Source organism: Rhamphochromis longiceps, linkage group LG7, assembly GCF_057381845.1.
Source record: "Rhamphochromis longiceps isolate RC_006_pf linkage group LG7, R_longiceps_female_GT1.1, whole genome shotgun sequence".
Lineage (NCBI taxonomy): Eukaryota > Metazoa > Chordata > Actinopteri > Cichliformes > Cichlidae > Rhamphochromis > Rhamphochromis longiceps.
The window spans coordinates 8750804-8770098 of record NC_140563.1 but is presented as its reverse complement, the minus strand read 5'-3'; the positions used below and the strand labels follow the sequence as shown (position 1 = coordinate 8770098).

General features: G+C 42.1%; 2 protein-coding genes and 1 long non-coding RNA gene across 3 annotated transcripts; 2 read left to right on the top strand and 1 right to left on the bottom strand.

The window, feature by feature from the left end:
• The first annotated feature begins 3604 nt into the window (after positions 1-3604).
• On the top strand, positions 3605-13212 carry LOC146664727 (uncharacterized). The gene is made up of 2 exons (XM_085411970.1): positions 3605-10136; positions 11153-13212. The coding sequence occupies exons 1-2, from the start codon at positions 3722-3724 to the stop codon at positions 11860-11862; spliced, it is 7125 nt and encodes a 2374-aa protein (XP_085268096.1). The 5' UTR covers positions 3605-3721; the 3' UTR covers positions 11863-13212.
• On the bottom strand, positions 11642-14176 carry LOC146664726 (uncharacterized). Its single transcript, XR_014912523.1, has 3 exons — positions 14039-14176; positions 12169-12289; positions 11642-11756 (listed from the first exon to the last, which is right to left on the bottom strand). It is a non-coding gene; the product is annotated as an uncharacterized LOC146664726 (long non-coding RNA).
• fam185a (family with sequence similarity 185 member A) lies at positions 13944-19233 on the top strand. The gene is made up of 8 exons (XM_085411962.1): positions 13944-14478; positions 14566-14675; positions 15702-15794; positions 16006-16144; positions 16967-17008; positions 17097-17192; positions 17298-17432; positions 17585-19233. Exons 1-8 carry the CDS (start codon positions 14043-14045, stop codon positions 17695-17697), a joined length of 1164 nt encoding a protein of 387 aa, XP_085268088.1. The 5' UTR covers positions 13944-14042; the 3' UTR covers positions 17698-19233.
• Positions 19234-19295: the final 62 nt, after the last annotated feature.

Sequence of the window (19295 nt, the reverse complement as noted above, 5' to 3'; positions counted from 1 at the left end):
ATTTCAGTCTACATCCACTGCCTTGAAAGAAGAAGTCTTAATCTGTGCAGAGAGATCGGAAAGGTAGTGTACACAGTGTTCACGAGCGCTTACTCAAAAATGAGATTTGTTTATTTCTTTTGGCTGACATAGCTCATTAGATTGCACACTGACTCTTTAAACAGTTTTCACAGAGAAGAGAAGACAGTTTGAAGTACATAGAGCTTATTTCTGGTTCCTATCACACAAGTCAGTGGAAAGACGATAACGCTTTGCAGCATCTTCAGCAGAGGCAGAAAGTCCAGCTACCTGACTGCTATGCTCGAGGACAGATTTGAGGTATCATTTTGTAGTATTCTACTCCAACTGGGAGGGAAATAGCTCAACTTTTTATTTCCCCACATTTGGCATCTTCAGTGACTTTATTATCGTTTTAAACATTAAACTTGGAGTAGCTCAAATTCTGAAAATAAAGACCAGCTCTCACAGTTTGGTTTTCTGCACTCTTACTCGTGGCACGCTGGAATAATAAACAGTTTTATTGTTTTAACATTGTCAGGCAGCCATACTTTGCCTTTTCACGTGCAGTGAAGTATTATATGGCAACACCTGACTAATGTCATAATGTTTAGCAGTCTCTAAAAATATGACTGTGGAAGTGGTGCTGAGAAGAAGAAGGTTTAGTAAATAAGGGGTTTCTGCGGTGCGTTCAGGCACACCTTTATGTGAGTTTATCTCTAGGCTATTGTCTGTGTATGATGCATGGTTTCTATTAAGTGCAGCTGGGACATTTACAGTATGCAGCACAAATCTATTCAGTATGAACATCAGGTTATGATGGAAAACCGAACGGCTACGTCTCTGTAGAACCTTTACTACAACACACGCTTCACACGTTTTTAAAAGAAAAAGCACCTCTCCTGCAATGGAAAAATACCTCTTTATTCGATGTGCATGCCAGGGTCTCAGAAATGTCCGCTCCTGGTGGGCAGGCAGTGACAACAGCAGATAAGCTGTTCCCATGTTAAGCCTGTTTTCCATATCCTTTATCAGGACGAGGATTATTAAATATAAGTTTTAAACAATTTCTTAACGAATTCCAGGATTTTGGATTAGAAACTAATTGACCTGACGTTATCTGGTGTTGGCTAGCTGCAGGAAATTCAGCCCAGATGTGAGGGACATTTGATTGTCTCACTTTTAAGAGTCACTATCAGTGTTCAATGAAAAACATTCTCACACATGGCAAAGGATTGCATCCGTTACTGCAGAATTAAAGATCCAGGCAAATCATGTGAATATGACTATAGGCGCATTTTTATAACAGAGAGGGATGAAGGAGACTTTACATTTGGGCCCATTCACATGATTAGGCCAGGTACTGCATCACAGAGCTGAATATTTATTTATTCTTGGCATGCGAGCCGAGAGATGGTGGAATAACGCAGGTAGGGTTATACCTTCAGGCAGGCAGACTGAGTGTGGTGTTACAGGAGGCTGGCGCTGCACTACGACAGCTGTTGGGTTCACTCCAGTGCAGCTGGAAATGAGACACTTATGCACATAACAGACGCAAACGACGGCACTGGCTCCTTTGCCCGAAGTGGATGGAGATGAAGTGGTCTGCCAGGACGCTCAGGCAGCAGAGCCCGGATTGATGGTCAGATGTTTGTTCTAGTCCCTATGGAAAAAAAAAAAAAAAAAAGCACAGTGTTTACATGATCAGGGACAGAGAGTGGACCCAGCCAACTCACCGAGGGAATTCAAAACACTGTATCCCAAAAGGGCACCATGAAGAGAAAAAAGCTGCAGTCCATAAATGGATAAAGCAGGAGTGAGGTTATTATCGGGAACAATGGAGCTGCTGACTGGGATCTGGAGTTGTCAAAGAAACAAAATGAATTCATTCAAATGAATCTAGCCTTTACATGTCGATCGACTGCTCTAAAAACTCCAATCGTTCTCATTTCATCGTGCGGCCCGTGCGTCAGGCTACTTTGTTGTGGTTAAGCAGTAAATGTCTGAGATTTAGGGTTGGCCGCTCTGTAAAAGATGCAGCCCTGTGATAATAAATCAATACAGCCTAATGCTAAGAGAGCGTAAACATTTATCTCACACCATTTCCCAGTGTAAGTGTTGAAGTACTGAAGTGCCTGTGAAAGGTGAAAGGACACTTATTCCTGGCTTTTATCCTGCCAACAGTTGTCAAACGTCAAATGAGCTCATAGCTGCATTAGCACAGCAGGAGAAGGAGGAGGAGGAGAACCATCCAACTTGAAATTTAAAGTTAGACAGAGAAGGGTTACACAGATTACAATAGCCAAAACATTTTAAAATACTCCTCTCTGAGACCAACCGCAGGATTTAAAGCTGTTACGCTCTTAGACGATGCAGTTTCTCCAGATGCGTTCGTGACCTCGCAGACCGGCGATGTGCCGCATCCAGCCTTCTACTTCAATCGTTTTTCATTTCTAACCTGAGGCTTCCCACGGTGCTCTCACTAAACAAATGGTTTCCTTTGTCATTATTAAAGGACAGCTGAGAAATCTCTCAGCTGGTCAAATAGACACAGACAAAAAAGTGCGCAGAGATCATGTCTCGGTCGATAAGTAAGATCATTTTAGTGGTCTAACAAACATTAAAAACAGACACATTTCTGAAACATCAAACACTGGCATTGCATGCTATCACTCATATCTCATATCCTGTTGTGGGACTGACATTTACACCCGTGGTCCGAGAAAGTAAAGCCTCATTATCCAAACTCCCTGTGAAGCAGATGCCTCATTTAGTTCATGTGACTCGGTTTTCTCTCTTTCCTGTTTTCTGACTATATGTAGACAAAACGAATTAGCCAAGACCCCAAATACAGATGAACAGTCTGTACATAGTCAGATCAACCTCTCCACCCAGAGATTGCCTCACCGATCCCTGACACTTGTTGGGGATTAGAACTGTCCGAATAAAGTCAATAGTACACGAGATATTTATCTCTTCTGGAACTGTGTTTTAATCAAATGGTCTTCTTAGATAAATCAGACATTCCTGCCCACCATTAATCATGAGCTGAACTAAGCCTCACAGTTTACAGTAAAATGAAGCATGCCCATTCAAATCTGAATAACAGCCTCTTGGCTTCAGTCCAGCAGCAGCTTTTTTGCTTCAAATGTTACATGTGCCATTCACATGTTTGTGTACGCATTGTCAGGAAGCTCGGGACGCTCTTGCCAAAGCAACTGCGACACACATGCATATTCAAGTCCGTGATACATTTATCATTACAGCATAGAGGGAGAATGTGTTGCAAATGTTCTTCATTAACTGATGTGAGTGGAATTAGAATCAATTGTAATCCAATAAATTGTTAAGACATGTGCTTTCTAAAGTTTCCATGTTTTATAATGTTTCCCAAGTGGTTACTAACTGCTGCAGTTAATTCTGCTTATATTATGAGGCAGAAATATCTTCGGATTTCCTCACGCTTCATCCATATCATTCACTATCTTAAAAACGTACCTACTCTCACTTTTCTGTTTTATTTTCCCCTCTTTCTTCCTTCCTTCCTTCCTTCATTTTTCTCAGATATCTCACAGATTCACTTTTCACTGCACAGCTCCATCATTTCCCACTCCCTCCTCTTCTCCCTCCCACCTTTCCTCCTTCGCTGCGCTTCTCACAAACTGAGGTGGGTGTTTTTACACTCTCTCCCTCCTCTCCCTTCACTCTTTGCTCTCAGGCTGCAATGAGGTTAACAGCCCTGTGCGTATGTGGGACCCTGCTGGCCTTCTCAAGTCTTTCTTGGATCACAGCAGACTCTGATGAAGGAATACTCCTTGTGGATAAAGGATTTGGTCCCTGCACTGTAACACTGACGCCTGGGGGGCAGTGCAGACAGGTGCAGCATGAGAACACGTGCCCTTACTTACTCACTTTGCCACCGCTGAGGATTCACCTGCCACAGCAGCTCAAAGAGCTGGAGAAGATCGTGGAGGACCTGCAGAAGCTGAAGGACAGTGTGGATGAACTGCGGGAGATCTGCGCAGACTGTACAGTAAGCCAAACTGAGAGAGAGTGTGGAAGGCACAGAGAGAATGAGCGTGAGACGCTGAGTGAGGAGACGGATAGACGTGAGGATGACAGAAACTGGGTGAATGAGAGACTTCAAGAGAATGGTTTTAAACAAGAGTGCAGCACAGTCAGTGTTATGGAAGGAGATGGAGACTCGGAAAAAACAGGCACTCTGGAAGAGAAAGAAAGAAAGAAATGGGAGACAGAAAGAGAGAGCAATGGAGGACTCATAAAAGAAACTCTGACAGAAGTGCTGGAAACTGACGGAACAACTCAATCAGACAGAGGAAAAGGAAAGGACAAAGTAGTTCCAACAAAGGTAACAACTGGTGGTGTAAATGAGGGAACAGTAGGAGAAAATGTTGCTGACAAAAACAATAGGCAGGGGGAGAGAGACAGAAATAAAGACACCGCCGGAGAAGAGAATTCAAAGGGATATCAAGAGAATAATCTGGAGCATGGAAAAGAAAGAAAGACTTTCACTAATGTAAATAAAACTGAAGAAAGTGGTCATCACGTGTGGCAAGATAAAACAGAGGAAACAGAGACCCAAACTGCAGCCAGTGATAGGATAAAGATGTCAGAGAACCATGATGAGAATACAAATCAGGAGCAAGAGCAGAGCAGGGAGGAGAAGAAAAAGGAAATGGAAAAGAGAGTACAAGTAGAGCAAAATAATGAGGAACGAAAACAGACCGAAAAAATCAGGCACACTGAAAAAGAAAAGACTATAAAAGAGGGGGGCGAGGGCAGAGAGACGGGAAAGGAGATCAAAACAGAAGACGAAGAGACAGAGAGTGGAGAGGGAGACGATAGAGAATTACCATCCAGCGAAGCAACTAAAAGGACAGACTTTGTTTCAATCAGCCCAACTCCTCACTCTACAATTAATATAGCTCTAGGGCTAGACTCTGTGGACTCGAATGAAGCTACGTCATCTATTCCATCTCCCCCAATGCCCAGCTCCACCTTGCATTATATCACAGATGTCAGTCACGAGATAACAACCCAAAACACAGGCCTTGTAGCAGCTGGGATTTCTAAGCCTCCAAAAGCTGATGCAAATACTCACACAGAAACTACAATGAGCACAGGGAGTGGACAACACATAACCAATCAAACTACTACATCCAGGTCAGGCCTCCACAGTCACATTAGTTCAACTACGACAACTACAGTCACCACAGCTCATCATCAGGATTTAACTGTAGGAGCTATAGATGACAGCCGCTGGACAGCTAAAAAGAACATCAGCTCAAATACTAAGATTGGAGCAAAACCTCTGCCAGGCCAAGGACCAAAGCCTGGCAAAAGACCAAAATACAACCAAAAGAAGCATCCTTTTCACCACAAACCCAGAATCGACCAAAGACCTAAACCTCAACCTGGCAAAGACCCAAAAGGAGTCGAAACTTCAAAACCTAAGCAAAGAATTCCCCCTCATATTTTACCCACTGATCAAAATTTGAATAACGATTCTATACCTAAATATGGCCAAAATTATACATCTGATCAAAACAAGTTACCTACTCAAAAGTCAAAACCTAATGAAAAGACTGTGACTCCTATTTGGACACCTCCGCCACATCACAGACCTCAGAATGCAAACACGGCCGGATCTGATGAATATCCTGATCAAGTTACTGCTACTAATCAAACCGAGATTGAACCGAAATCCGAGAAGGGAATAGTCCATAATCCAAAAACTGAGAAGCCGGACCAAAATCAAAAAATAGAAAAATGGTCAAAAGGTGGAGAAAAAACGACAACTGACCAAAAACCTGGCTACAGTGGGACATCTGATGAAAATCCAACGCAAGTGTCTTATTTTAATCAAGATTCAACACCGCGAAAGAAGACCACACCTGATCTAACGAAAACACCCCCCAACCAAAAGTCTAAAATCACGCAGATCATCCCTACAAAACAAAAACCTGTCCAAGAGCCTGAATCAAAAGAAAGTCCAACAGCTAGCTACACAGAAAAAGCTAAACAAAATGAGACATCTGATGAAAATCCCTTGCATGTGTCTAATTCTAATCAGGATTCAACACCGCAAAAGAAGACCACACCTGATCTACCAAAAACACCCCCTAAGGAAAAGCCTAAAACCAGACAGAACATCCCTACAAAACCAAAACCTGTCCAAGAGCCTGAATCAAAAGAAAGTCCAACAGCTAGCTATGCAGAAAAAGCTAAACAAAATGAGACATCTGATGAAAATCCATCACAAGTGCCTTATTCTAATCAAGATCCCATATCTGGAAAGAAGACTACACCAGATCTACCAAAAACACCCCCCAACCAAAAGCCTAAAATCACCCAGATCATCCCTACAAAACCCAAACATGTCCAAGAGCCTGAATCAAAAGAAAGTCCAACAGCTAGCTACACAGAAAAACCTGAACAAAAGCAGACATCTGATGAAAATCCCTCACAAGTGTCTAATTCTAATCAAGATTCAACACCGCGAAAGAAGACCATGCCTGATCTAATGAAAACACTCCCTAACGAAAAGCCTAAAACCAGACAGAACATCCCTACAAAACCCAAACCTGTCCAAGATCGTGAATCAAAAGAAAGTCGAACAGCTAGCTACACAGAAAAAGCTAAACAAAATGAGACATCTGATGAATATCCCTCGCATGTGTCTAATTCTAATCAGGATTCAACACCGCGAAAGAAGACTACAACTGATCTACTGAAAACACCCCCTAAGGAAAAGCCTAAAACCAGACAGAACATCCCTACAAAACCAAAACCTGTCCAAGAGCCTAAATCAAAAGTAAGTCCAACAGCTAGCTATGCAGAAAAAGCTAAACAAAATGAGACATCTGATGAAAATCCAATGCAAGTGTCCTATTCTAATCAAGATCCCATATCTGGAAAGAAGACTATACCTGATCTACCAAAAACACCCCCCAACCAAAAGCCTAAAACCAGACAGAACATCCCTACAAAACCCAAACATGTCCAAGAGCCTGAATCAAAAGAAAGTCCAACAGCTAGCTACACAGAAAAACCTAAACAAAAGGAGACATCTGATGAAAATCCCTCACAAGTGTCTAATTCTAATCAAGATTCAACACCGCGAAAGAAGACTACACCTGATCTACTGAAAACACCCCCTAAGGAAAAGCCTAAAACCAGACAGAACATCCCTACAAAACCCAAACCTGTCCAAGAACCTGAATCAAAAGTAAGTCCAACAGCTAACTATGCAGAAAAAGCTAAACAAAATGAGACATCTGATGAAAATCCAATGCAAGTGTCCTATTCTAATCAAGATCCCATATCTGGAAAGAAGACTATACCAGATCTACCAAAAACACCCCCCAACCAAAAGCCTAAAACCAGACAGAACATCCCTACAAAACCAAAACCTGTCCAAGAGCCTAAATCAAAAGAAAGTCTAACAGCTAGCTATGCAGAAAAAGCTAAACAAAATGAGACATCTGATGAAAATCCATCGCAAGTGCCTTATTCTAATCAAGATCCCATATCTGGAAAGAAGACTATACCAGATCTACCAAAAACACCCCCCAACCAAAAGCCTAAAATCACCCAGATCATCCCTACAAAACCCAAACATGTCCAAGAGCCTGAATCAAAAGAAAGTCCAACAGCTAGCTACACAGAAAAACCTAAACAAAAGCAGACATCTGATGAAAATCCCTCACAAGTGTCTAATTCTAATCAAGATTCAACACCGCGAAAGAAGACCACACCTGATCTACTGAAAACACCCCCTAAGGAAAAGCCTAAAACCAGACAGAACATCCCTACAAAACCCAAACCTGTCCAAGAACCTGAATCAAAAGTAAGTCCAACAGCTAGCTATGCAGAAAAAGCTAAACAAAATGAGACATCTGATGAAAATCCATCGCAAGTGTCCTATTCTAATCAAGATCCAACATCTGGAAAGAAGACCACACCTGATCTACTGAAAACACCCCCTAAGGAAAAGCCTAAAACCAGACAGAATGTCCCTACAAAACCAAAACCTGTCCAAGAGCCTAAATCAAAAGTAAGTCCAACAGCTAGCTATGCAGAAAAAGCTAAACAAAATGAGACATCTGATGAAAATCCATCGCAAGTGTCCTATTCTAATCAAGATCCAACATCTGGAAAAAAGACCACACCTGATCTACTGAAAACACCCCCTAAGGAAAAGCCTAAAACCAGACAGAATGTCCCTACAAAACCCAAACTTGTCCAAGAGCCTGAATCAAAAGAAAGTCCAACAGCAAGATACACAGAAAAACCTAAACAAAATGAGACATCTGATGAAAATCCCTCACATGTGTCTAATTCTAATCAAGATTTAATAACTGGAAAGAAGACCATGCCTGATTTACTGAAAACACCCCCCAACCAAAAGCCTAAAACCAGCCAGAACATTCCCGTGAAACCTAAACCCACCCAAACGTCTGAATCAAAAGACAGTCCAACAGCTAGCTACACAGAAATACCTAACCAAAGGGAGACATTTGATGAAAATCTCTCATACATCTCCAATTCTACTCAAGATTCAACATCTGGAAAAAAGACCATGCCTGATCTACCAAAAACACCTGGCAACCAAAAGCCTAAAATCACCCAGATCATCCCTACAAAACCCAAACCTGTCCAAGAGCCTGAATCAAAAGAAAGTCCGACAGCTAGTTATGCAGAAAAAGCTAAACAAAATGAGACATCTGATGAATATCCCTCACACGTCTCTAATTCTAATCAAGATCCAACATTTGGAAAGAAGACCATATCGGATCTAATGAAAACACCCCCCAACCAAAAGCCTAAAGCCAGACAGAAGATCTCCACAAAACCCAAACCTGTCCAAGAGCCTGAATCAAAAGAAAGTCCAACAGCTAGCTACACAGAAAAACCTAAACAAAAGGAGACATCTGATGAAAATCCATCACACATGTCTAATTCTAATCAAGATCCAACACCAGGAAAGAAAACCATGCCTGAGATCATGAAAACACCCCCCAACCAAAAGCCTAAAACCAGACAGAACATCCCTACAAAACCCAAACCTGATCAAGTGCCCAACCAACCAAGCCATACAAAACCTGGGACAAGCTTCAAGCCAAAACCGAATGTAAGGCCCAAAACTGGCCCCAAACCACCAGAAACCAGTCACAACTTTAAAACACCTAAGCTTGGAGAAACGCCTAATCTGAATGCCAAGCCTGCACCTCGGGCAGAGTCCAATAGAACGTCAAAACCAAGGCTTCCCTTCATTTACCGACCACGAAGCATGCCTACAGTTAGGCCAGGAGCACCACCAGTTCAAAGGCCAAAACCAGCAGTGCAACCAAAGCTAAGTCCAAAGACCAAAACAGATCCACCTAACATCAGCTGGACTACTTCAGATCACACCCAAACCTCTCAAATCAACACGCCTTCTACATCTGGCCCCATAAAGCATACTGCTGAAGTGACTCATTCCCCAGGGGACAGAGAGTTCAATCCCAGTCTAAGTAAAACTGTCACTCCAGGTCCAAAGACCTCCAACAGTCTGGAAAATGGAGCCTTCCCTCACCTTCAAAGTCAGCCTAAAGATTCCACTATGAGCCCAAACAACAGGATTGTGTCTGATCTGAGGCCACAAACAGCCAGTCAACCAGCATCAATCCCAATGACAACAAAACCAAACAAAATCATCAGTGGGATCCTCACAAGTGTTTTCCCTAGCACCACTCCAGGATCCTCAAAGTCAAAGACAAATTCTGGCTCAGACACACAAACTGAGAAACATCACAAGATGGAAGAAATAGCTCCTGCATTCTCTACATCTCCTTCTCCCATATCTCACACCATCTCTCCACCCAGCCCTGACTTCAGGTCAACAACTGCGACCACCCCTGGCCCCAAGCACCCCGAGCTCGCTGCCGAGGCTTCCACTCCCAGTGCACGTGAGTTACGAGTGAAAATCAACCAGGTGGCTGCTTTCTTCAATAACAGCCTGAGTCCTAATGGCAGACCACCAAACATACACCACAAAGACCACTCAGAAGAGAACCAGGGAGGCATCAGGCCTGACAACACGGACGGCAAACTGCCAACAGACAAACCACCTAAAGGCAAGAGATTCTGTTTTATTCTATCACACTGATCCTGTTTTGTCTCTGTGTGCTTGTGAAATGTAAACTGTTTCTGCCAGTCAGCTGCAAGACATGTTAGTGATCAATGCAGATTATACTGGGCTTGAAATGCGAAGCACGCATACATTCAAGGTCCCAAATGCCGAGAAATGTGCAATGAATTGTGCCACATTAGTATCTGAATGCTTATTGCTTTATTACTACTCAAAAAGACATAAATAAGACCACTAATAATGACTTAAGCTGAAAGGAATTAAGCAATACAATCTCATAGTAAACTCTAATGATCCTCATAATATAATTATGTGGGCAGATTTGTATCATACATCACTGGCTATTATTTGTCAAAGGAGGAATCTGCATGTGTGTGAAATGTGTCGCTCCTAATGAATGTCATGACTAAAGATAAAACCACAACTATGCAAAGACCAACAGCTTTAAACCATCCTTTTGTGGAGAGCTGTTTACAGAGAGTGAACTCAACAAGTGGCTATTTTTCCCCCAGCAATTAATTAAAATAACATTTACCAGCATCCATGACATCATAGAGTAAAAACAGAAGGTTAATAGGATTTTAAATGCACGCTTTTCTTTCTCTAACTGCCTGTTATTGCCTCATTTCACCTTCTTTTTAAAAGTCAGGAGGAAAATATAGGAAAGTTGGACTAGACAATCAATTATTTTAAAGGTGAAATTATTAAACTTCCTTCACGTGTATGCCTCCAACACCATTTCTGTTTTAAACGATATCTTTTCATCTACCGTGGAGGTCCACTTTGAAGGCCCTCACACACAGTAACTCTTTTTATGGTGGAAAAGCCACTGACCTGATGCACTCGTGACCTCAGCCAGCTCATTTCACGAATAAATCCCAGCTGCGAGATGATAATATCACCTGGAATATGAGAGAGAGAAGATGAGAGAAAACAGGGCTTAAATAAATCAGGGCTTACTGGCTTTTTAAGAAATGTGTCATTTCTTCCATTGTGTTACAGTTACCATGCTACCGAGAGACTGCTCAGATCACCTGCTCAGGGGAAAAACAAAAAGCGGGCTTTACCTGGTGACCCCTGACCTCCGCACTAGTAGCTTCTCGGTGTACTGCGAGATGGAGCAGGAGGGTGGAGGGTGGACAGTCCTGCAGCGCCGCCAGGACGGCAGCGTGAACTTCAACCGCACCTGGGCAGAATACCAATCCGGCTTCGGGGAGCTTGACAGAGGGGAGTTTTGGCTGGGCAACAACATCATCCACCTGCTGACCCGCGACAGGGAGATGGTGCTGCGGGTGGAGCTGGAGGATTTTGACGGGTTGACGGGGTATGCGCAGTACGAGCAGTTCAAGGTGGCCAGCGAACGCCTGCGCTATAGACTGACAGTAGGCAGTTACTCGGGCACCGCAGGTAATGCTCTCCGCTTCAGCAAAAAGTACGATCACAGCAACAGGGCGTTCACCACGCCGGACAGGGACCACGACCGCTACCCCTCCGGGAACTGCGGGGCCTACTACAGCTCCGGCTGGTGGTTTGACGCCTGCATGAGCGCAAACCTTAACGGGAGATATTACGACGGGAGGTACAAAGGTGTGCGGAATGGGATTTTCTGGGGGACATGGCACAACATATTATCAGAGTACTACCCCACCAATGAGAGACAGTCTTTTAAGAGAGTGAGGATGATGATCAGACCTAAAGACTTTGTGCCATAAGATGTGCTGGGGAAAGAAAACAAGGGTTTAAATACCATCGTCAACGATAAGCCCGCAGGATACTCCATAAAAGTTTAATGAAATCTAGTGTACGCTCCACACTATTTAACCAGTAAGGCAATACTGCCGCCCTGTGGTGTTTTCTATAATGTGTTGTTTACAATAACAGGATGTATATACTAGTGACAAAAGCAGGTTTGCCTAGTTTCTTTTATAACCTTTCCATAATAAAGTGATAACATTGCTTTTGTCGAGAGGGGAATTTGAAAATGAAGGAAATCTTCATGTGAAGAGTTATTTTTCTACCAGTGATATGAATCCAAGGTGACCAGGTGCCCCACTTCACGGCATGTTTATCCTTTTGCCCCTCTCCACTCCAACCAAGGCCCCGCATTTTAAGAAACATGTGGCGATCCGTGGATGCGTCCTTATCAAACAGAAATGACAAGTAGGAGTATTAGGACTGTAGAATAAGGAAATATAGGAGTGCACAAAGACTAGAAAGCTCGTTACATACGCATCGGTTTCAAATAAATCGTCATTTCTATCACACCGATGCCAACCCTGACACCAGCATAGTTTTGTGTAATTATTTGTATTTATTTCGTCAGTAACAAAACAAATGGTTTGCCCCACATGTAGTATGTTGGGATCTGGTCACCGTGACGGGTATGTAGCATAAGAGACTTTTATTACATGTACTGGAAGGGCAGTTCATAGATTGAAGCTGTCTGTGGTGTGTTGAATGCTTTTGTTTTGTTAAAATGAATAAAATGAGTTTACAGAAGCATTTGCATTCAGTTCGTTTTCCTCTGTAATAATCAGCAGCACAGATTAGCCAAAATCCAATAACAAATATAGCTAAATTAAAAATAACTAGAAGTGCAACACCAGGGTCTTCCGACTCATGACGGGCTGCTCCACCTCCACCATATTAGGCTTCGGTAACAGGGGTCCAAACTCATTTTTTTCCTACACCCTTTGCGACGAACCTAACGTCACTTCCGACCTGATAGCGTAATCCTACTGATTGGACAGGACCGGTAGAGGGGAGGTTCTAAGTTTGCGCCGTTTACGCAAGACTCTACATCCGGTTTGTTAAGCGTATGAGAGTGACACGGAGCAACACCAGAAGTCAATTACTTTCCCTTCAACCCAAAATCATAAACTTAAATAAAAAGTAAGGTGACGTGGAAAAGTATGATTTTTAATATTGGACAGTCCACAGAGCATAGAGAGTAGCAGAGGTTTTGGAAAGCTTGAGCTTAGTGCAAAGCAAATATGATGTTTCTTTTGAAAGATTGTTTAGAAATATTCAATAAAGTTTGTCAGCCGATTCCTGGCAATAGGTCCTGTTACGCTGACTTTGTGTCAGCACCTGAGAAATTACTAGTAGATTTTGGTATGATCCAAAATTTTAATGACCATCAAATCCCTGTGATTAATAATTAGTTAACAAAAGGTGCTAATTATGTGCTATAGACTATAACTAAAATAGACATGACAGTAAACACAAAAAAGGTTCAGATGCTTTTCATAGTGGATGTTTGAGGTATATTTTTCATTAAAACAAATAAATCATTAATTTCACACTGTTCAGTGGACGATACACTGAACTTAGATGATAGAAACAATGTATCGATCCTACAGTGCTACAATGATATGATACCAACATTGGTATCGATAATACTGCTATTTAGATCAATCCGCCCACCTCGAGAAAATTAGTTCAATCCTGTGACGACATCTTTGTGATTAATTAATGCATACAATAAATGACTGGCAGATGCCAGAGTCAGGATTTAATGCGGACCGGATTTGCGAATGTGCCCAGAAAACTGTCTTCCTGAAATAAAAATATTTTTTCTGAACCCATAACGAAGCACTTTCTCACTGCAAACCTCAGGACAAGTGTTTCTGCTTATAACATAAACATATTGCACAGAAAGGTAAATGAATAAGAGTTTAGTGTTGAAAGAGCTATTACCGAGGTGCTGTAAACACAGTATATACAGTTTTTAGGATCTCTTGTGCACATATTTTTCATGAAGCTTTTAATCTGAAATGTCATACCGGAAACGTTTTGTCTTGAAACCGTGCTTGCGCGGATCTCGAGTGAATGGCGTGTTTATAGTGTGTCTTGTGGCTACAGTCAGGCGTGGATTAGTTGATTTACCGAGATGTTTTGGGGATCAGCAGGTCAGCGGGGGTCTGTCGGGCTTCTCCGCTGCTGGTCCCTGACGGTCAGCCCCAAGACTCTCACACCCACCCGGTGTCCTCTGCACACTCCACGCTCGCTCTCGTTCTCTGCCCCTCTAAAGTCTCCTGCTCATGAAGAGGTGAAGCAGCCTCTGAGGCGGTGGGATCTGTCAGTGAGCCCCTTCACCACGGTGCGCGCACAGATAGGCTGCAACATATCCATCCACCCGCTGGACCCGCACACCTACCCCGAGGCTGATCGAGCCTTCATAACAGTCCACGGGCCAGACAAGGAGCAGGAAGTCAGTCTGGACCGGTTAAAGGTCCACTATGATGACCGGAGCAAAGAGCTCCTAATATCCGCTGAGACGGTGGACAGCGACGTGTCCATCGAAATGTCTGCACCCCTCAAAAGCAGTGAGTGTGTCTATGACAGGGGATCCACACTAAAGTGATTCTGCGCTCTGCGTCTTTGAATAATTTCTGTATGTGAAATTTTGTCAGATCTCTTCATTACTACTCAAGGAAAGGGAAGCGTGCAAGTTAAGAATATGGAGTGTGATATCTGCAAGGTGCGAACAGAAAAGGGGAACTGCCTGCTGCACTCTGTCAAGGTGGGTATTGGCAACACATGTCAGGCCTGCAATTAGTCGGTCCTACTTGTTGGAGCAATTTACCCACACTATGTCTTTCTCCAGCCTGCTTATGTTACAAAGACAAAGCCAAACCACACACTCTTCTGCTAAAACAGCTCGGCCCTGACCTTCATCTATCAAAACATTTACTGACTGTGACTGTTGATCCTTAAACACTTGAGCTGAAGGCAAGTGGACTTCTTCACTGGCCTGTGAATCAGGTTGTAATTCAATTAAACTGATTTTCCATGTATTTTACCTGAAATTACGATGCATTTAAAATTCAAGATTCAAAATTCAAGTTTATACAGGAACGAAGAAATAATTATACTCCAAGCAGTTTTAAGTAATGTGTAGTTTCTGGGTATTTTAGTGAAAAGACAAACAAAATTTCCCCATCTTACACTGTAAATGCCCTGCACCTTTATATTGTAGTGGCTTCACCTTGCCTTTTTACATTTTGCATGATCCATTATATTGATGTGCATCATGCATGCTCCGCTATTCAGCTGTCCTCTTTTATTTATGGTTCTTATTTGTTTTTGTTTTTTAATGTCTCTGTAAAACCCTTTGAATCACTTTGCTGTTGAATTGAATTGCTATATAAATAAACTTGCCTTGCCTTACATATAAAATATGTCATGAGGACTTGTTTTTTTAACAATCCTGGAAATTATGCACTACTTAAATTACTAATGTAATACTTGAAATGGCTCACAGTATAATTAGTCTTTTTTACGTCAAAATACCTGAAGTTACACCCTTTGGAGGTAGTCCTGAAAATTGTCCTGTGAGTCATTAAGGTCACACCGGTCAAGGTACAAGTTGTTGGAAAGACATCTCAAGACTGGATCACAGGTAGCTGGCAGTTTATGTTGTAGGCCACCACCTTTGTTCAGTGTCAGTTGTCCCTTTACTGTTATTTCAAATCATCTGTCTTCTCTATGCAAACTGTGAGCATCCTGAAAAGAGCGCCCTTTCTCATCTTTTCCTGTCTTATTTCAGGCTCATCAGGTTGAGGTGCAATCCCACGAAGGGCATGTTACAGGTGTGGGCACAATCAATGGCAACGTGGTCATCAGCACTGGGGGAGACAGTGTAAGGATGACTGTTATTTCTACGTGTTAGTCCTTATACTCAGCAGTCATTAGGGGGCAGCAGTACCCTGAAATACGCGTTAGCAGTGTTGAGTTTCATGTTTTCCTTTTTTTTTTTTTTTTGTGGCTATTACTTAAAACAAACAACATCAAAAAAGCTGCGATTATACATCGTGTACATCCCTGTGTAGTGATCAGTTGTACGTTTACAGGCAGTGGATGTCAAGAAGCTCCAGGGCACCAAGATGAATGTGTCAACAGAGCACGGCCCTCTGAAGGTCAAAGCCATCTATGCGGAGTCCACCTGCATCTCATCCCGTTCGGGGAGAGTGAACCTAGGGCACGTGCACGGTGAGCAAAAGCGAGCGTCCATCATTCATTTTTAATAAAAACTTGTAGCTTAATGAAATTACATGTGTGGTTATTACGAAAGCCAGAGTCCAATGCAAAGTGAGCCAATAAGCAATTAAATACTTAGACTCTACTACACATTAGATTGTTTAGATTATGATAGTTTAGTTTTTAAGTAAATGTATATATTTTTTGCCAGTGGATAAAAATATCAAATGAAGATCTCATTGCCAGCTATTGATCCCAACAGTGTGTGAAATTGGAACAAATAGAACCGACCTGAGTGTTAAAATACTGTTGGCAGGTTAACACACAGGCAATAATAATCTAAAGTAACACAAAATGGGTAAATCTGCACAAAGAGATGACTGAGAACCTTCACAGACACAAAGAGGTTGCTATTTTTTGCACACTATATTACATTGCAGCACATTTTGTACTCAGCTGCTTTATGTTACTTGCTTGGTAAAGCAGGACTTTGGTATGTCTGGAATCCCGGGCTCGAAGCAGAGGTGATTTTAACTGCAATGTGGTTGTAATTTATCCGCTTATCCAGCTTGTTACTCGTTTCTGAAAAGCTATGAAACAATGTAGTTTTAAGAAGACTAATTCTTCAAAGTCAAGATGAGATCAGAGTTTTGTGATGTGTAGTAAGAAAAATGCACCATTGATGCAGACGTTTCCTTTTCTTCCTGATAATGATGAGCCTCAGACTCCAACACATGCATGGAAACAATTATCTTGTTGACTTAGAGCTGCAGGCTTGTGATATCTACAGTCTTAGAAGTGTTATCATTAATTATGTGCTTTCATTAATTAAAGGTGAGACTACTGTGAAGAACGCGTGTGGAGATACAGTTATAGGTGAGCAAGTCGACCGACTGCACATTGCCCTTTATATGGTCTCCGTCAGTGGAAGCAAAACAAAACACCCGAGGCTTTGCTTTTTCAGATGGTTCAAATAGCTTCCTGAAGGTTTCCTCTGACAGCGGAGGCATCGATGTCTACGTGGGAGACGGTGGCAGTGCTGAGCTTCACAGTCAGCAAGGTAAACACACATTACAAGAACAACTTTGTCTTTATTTGACACAACTTTCTTTGTTACATCTTTTGAGTCATATTGTTTTTCTCCTTCGTTCTGTGTCTTACGTAGGAGCGGTGAGCGTGCGTGTGCCGTCCTCATTAAGAGCTAGGGTGAGGCTTTGTGGGACGTCGGTGGATATCAGCCCAGAGGTTGTTCTCCATGGAGTAGAAAACAACACGTCTGAAGGCCACACCACCGTTACTGGTAAGCTCGTAACCTTCTTTATAACGCTTCCCTGTGGCACAGTTAATGCCATATCCTAAAACAAGTAATCCCATACACAATGTTCTGTTCATAATCCGCCTCTGCTTTGTTTTCCTCCTACTTTTATGTGCCCTGTTCTGTGTTTCTTACAGGCTACATGAATGTAGAGTCTCCGGCTAATCAGTGGGTTAAAGCTCAAGCAGACAGAGGCTCCATCAGACTGACCGTACAAAGCTGGTTTGAGTCCCGGAGGCTAGTCAGCTGAATGTCCCGTTTTTTTTCCTAGAATCATAATGATGCATCGCTGAACTGGGACTTAAAAAATGTACAAGAAAGAGCCAAACATTACTGCAGCTGTAAGAGACTGAATGCTTATTTAACGCAGGATATACTGCATTATAATCTGAAGTATATTACAAATGTTCTATGTGTGTAAGAAGCCACTGTACATACAGACTGCAGTGAGATTATGTGTGCACAAAACCGTTGGAGTGTTTTGGATGTTTAAAAAAAAAAAAAAAAAAAAAAGTTTTGCTCATATTTTCTTTTCTTTTTTTTTTTTTTTTTGTCCAAGTTTACCGAATGTTACTGGAAGCTACCTCAAACTATGAAAGCACCGTTGAATACCTTGCACCTCTCCACTGTTACCCTTGTGTTCACCTCTAATTAATTATAGAGTCACATATTTGGAAATATTACTTTAAAAATGAATTTTGCAGCTAGCAGCATGTCAGTAGCATGATTGGGTTCAAGTACAACAGTTTACGCAGTTTCCCAGAAGTAAACACGTGCAGAGGTTTACCAATCTGCAAACTGTGGAACGATTTTAGAATAATGTTCCTGAACATAAAATTGTAAATATCTTGAATATTATAAAGAGACTCTGGAGAAATCTCTGTTGCGCAAAGGACAAGGCCAAAAATTGATGCTGGCTGCGTGTGATCTTTGGGCTCTTGGATAGCACCGCATTAAAAACAGAGACGATTCTGTCATGAAAATCAGTACGTGGGCTCAGGAGCCCTTCCAGAAACAGGTCATAGTTTGCAGCGCCATCCAAAAATGCAGGTTAAAGCTCTGTCGTGAAGATAATACAGAAATCCCACTGTCTTCTTTGGACTAAAGCCCATCAAACATGGATTGAGGCAAAGTGAAATACTGTTCTGTGGTCAGACAAATTTAAATTTGTAATTGTTTTTAAAAACTTTTGGATGCTGTATCCTCTGAACTAAAGAGAGGATAGACCATCTGGCTTGTTGTTGGTGCTCGGTTCAAAATCCTGCATCTTTAACAGTATAAGGGTTCATTAGTGACTGATGGCAGCTCGCACACGGAAAAGTACCGTCAACGCTGAAAGATGCATATAGGTTTGCGAACAACATGCACCGCCATTCATTTTCAGGAAGAACTACAAATTTCAGTAAGGCAAGTTCAGCATCTGTTAGAACAGCATGACTTCATAGTAGAAAAGTGCTGAACTGACCCAAAGCCCAGACTTAACTTATTAAAAACATTTGGTGGATCATCATCGTCAGACCCAGCAGTGCCGAGCAGTCAGAATCCTATATCAGTCAAGAATGAGACAACATTCCTCTCCCAGACGTCCAGCAGCTGGTCTCCTCAGTTCTGAGACATTAACAGACTTGTTAAAAGAGGAGATGCTACACAGTGGTAAAAATGGCACTCTGTCAAATATGAGATGCTTTTCTGCCATTAAATTCAAATTGAGTAGTGACTCTATAGTGTGGTCCACGCCAAATCCCTTTGGAGTTGTGTCAGGAAGGACATCTGGTATTTAAAATAAATCAGATGGGAATAAGGGAGCAGTAGAAAAAAGCTTCACCATCTATGGGATAAAATGTACAT

Bases quoted from the DNA above. Each gene is read 5' to 3' on its own strand.
- fam185a (XM_085411962.1), top strand. From the start codon at position 14,043: ATGTTTTGGGGATCAGCAGGTCAGCGGGGGTCTGTCGGGCTTCTCCGC. The intron at 14,479-14,565 runs GTGAGTGTGTCT...AAATTTTGTCAG, and splicing joins GTCTGCACCCCTCAAAAGCA to ATCTCTTCATTACTACTCAA. The intron at 17,009-17,096 runs GTGAGCAAGTCG...TTGCTTTTTCAG, and splicing joins GTGTGGAGATACAGTTATAG to ATGGTTCAAATAGCTTCCTG.
- LOC146664727 (XM_085411970.1), top strand. From the start codon at position 3,722: ATGAGGTTAACAGCCCTGTGCGTATGTGGGACCCTGCTGGCCTTCTCA. The intron at 10,137-11,152 runs GCAAGAGATTCT...ATTGTGTTACAG, and splicing joins AACAGACAAACCACCTAAAG to TTACCATGCTACCGAGAGAC.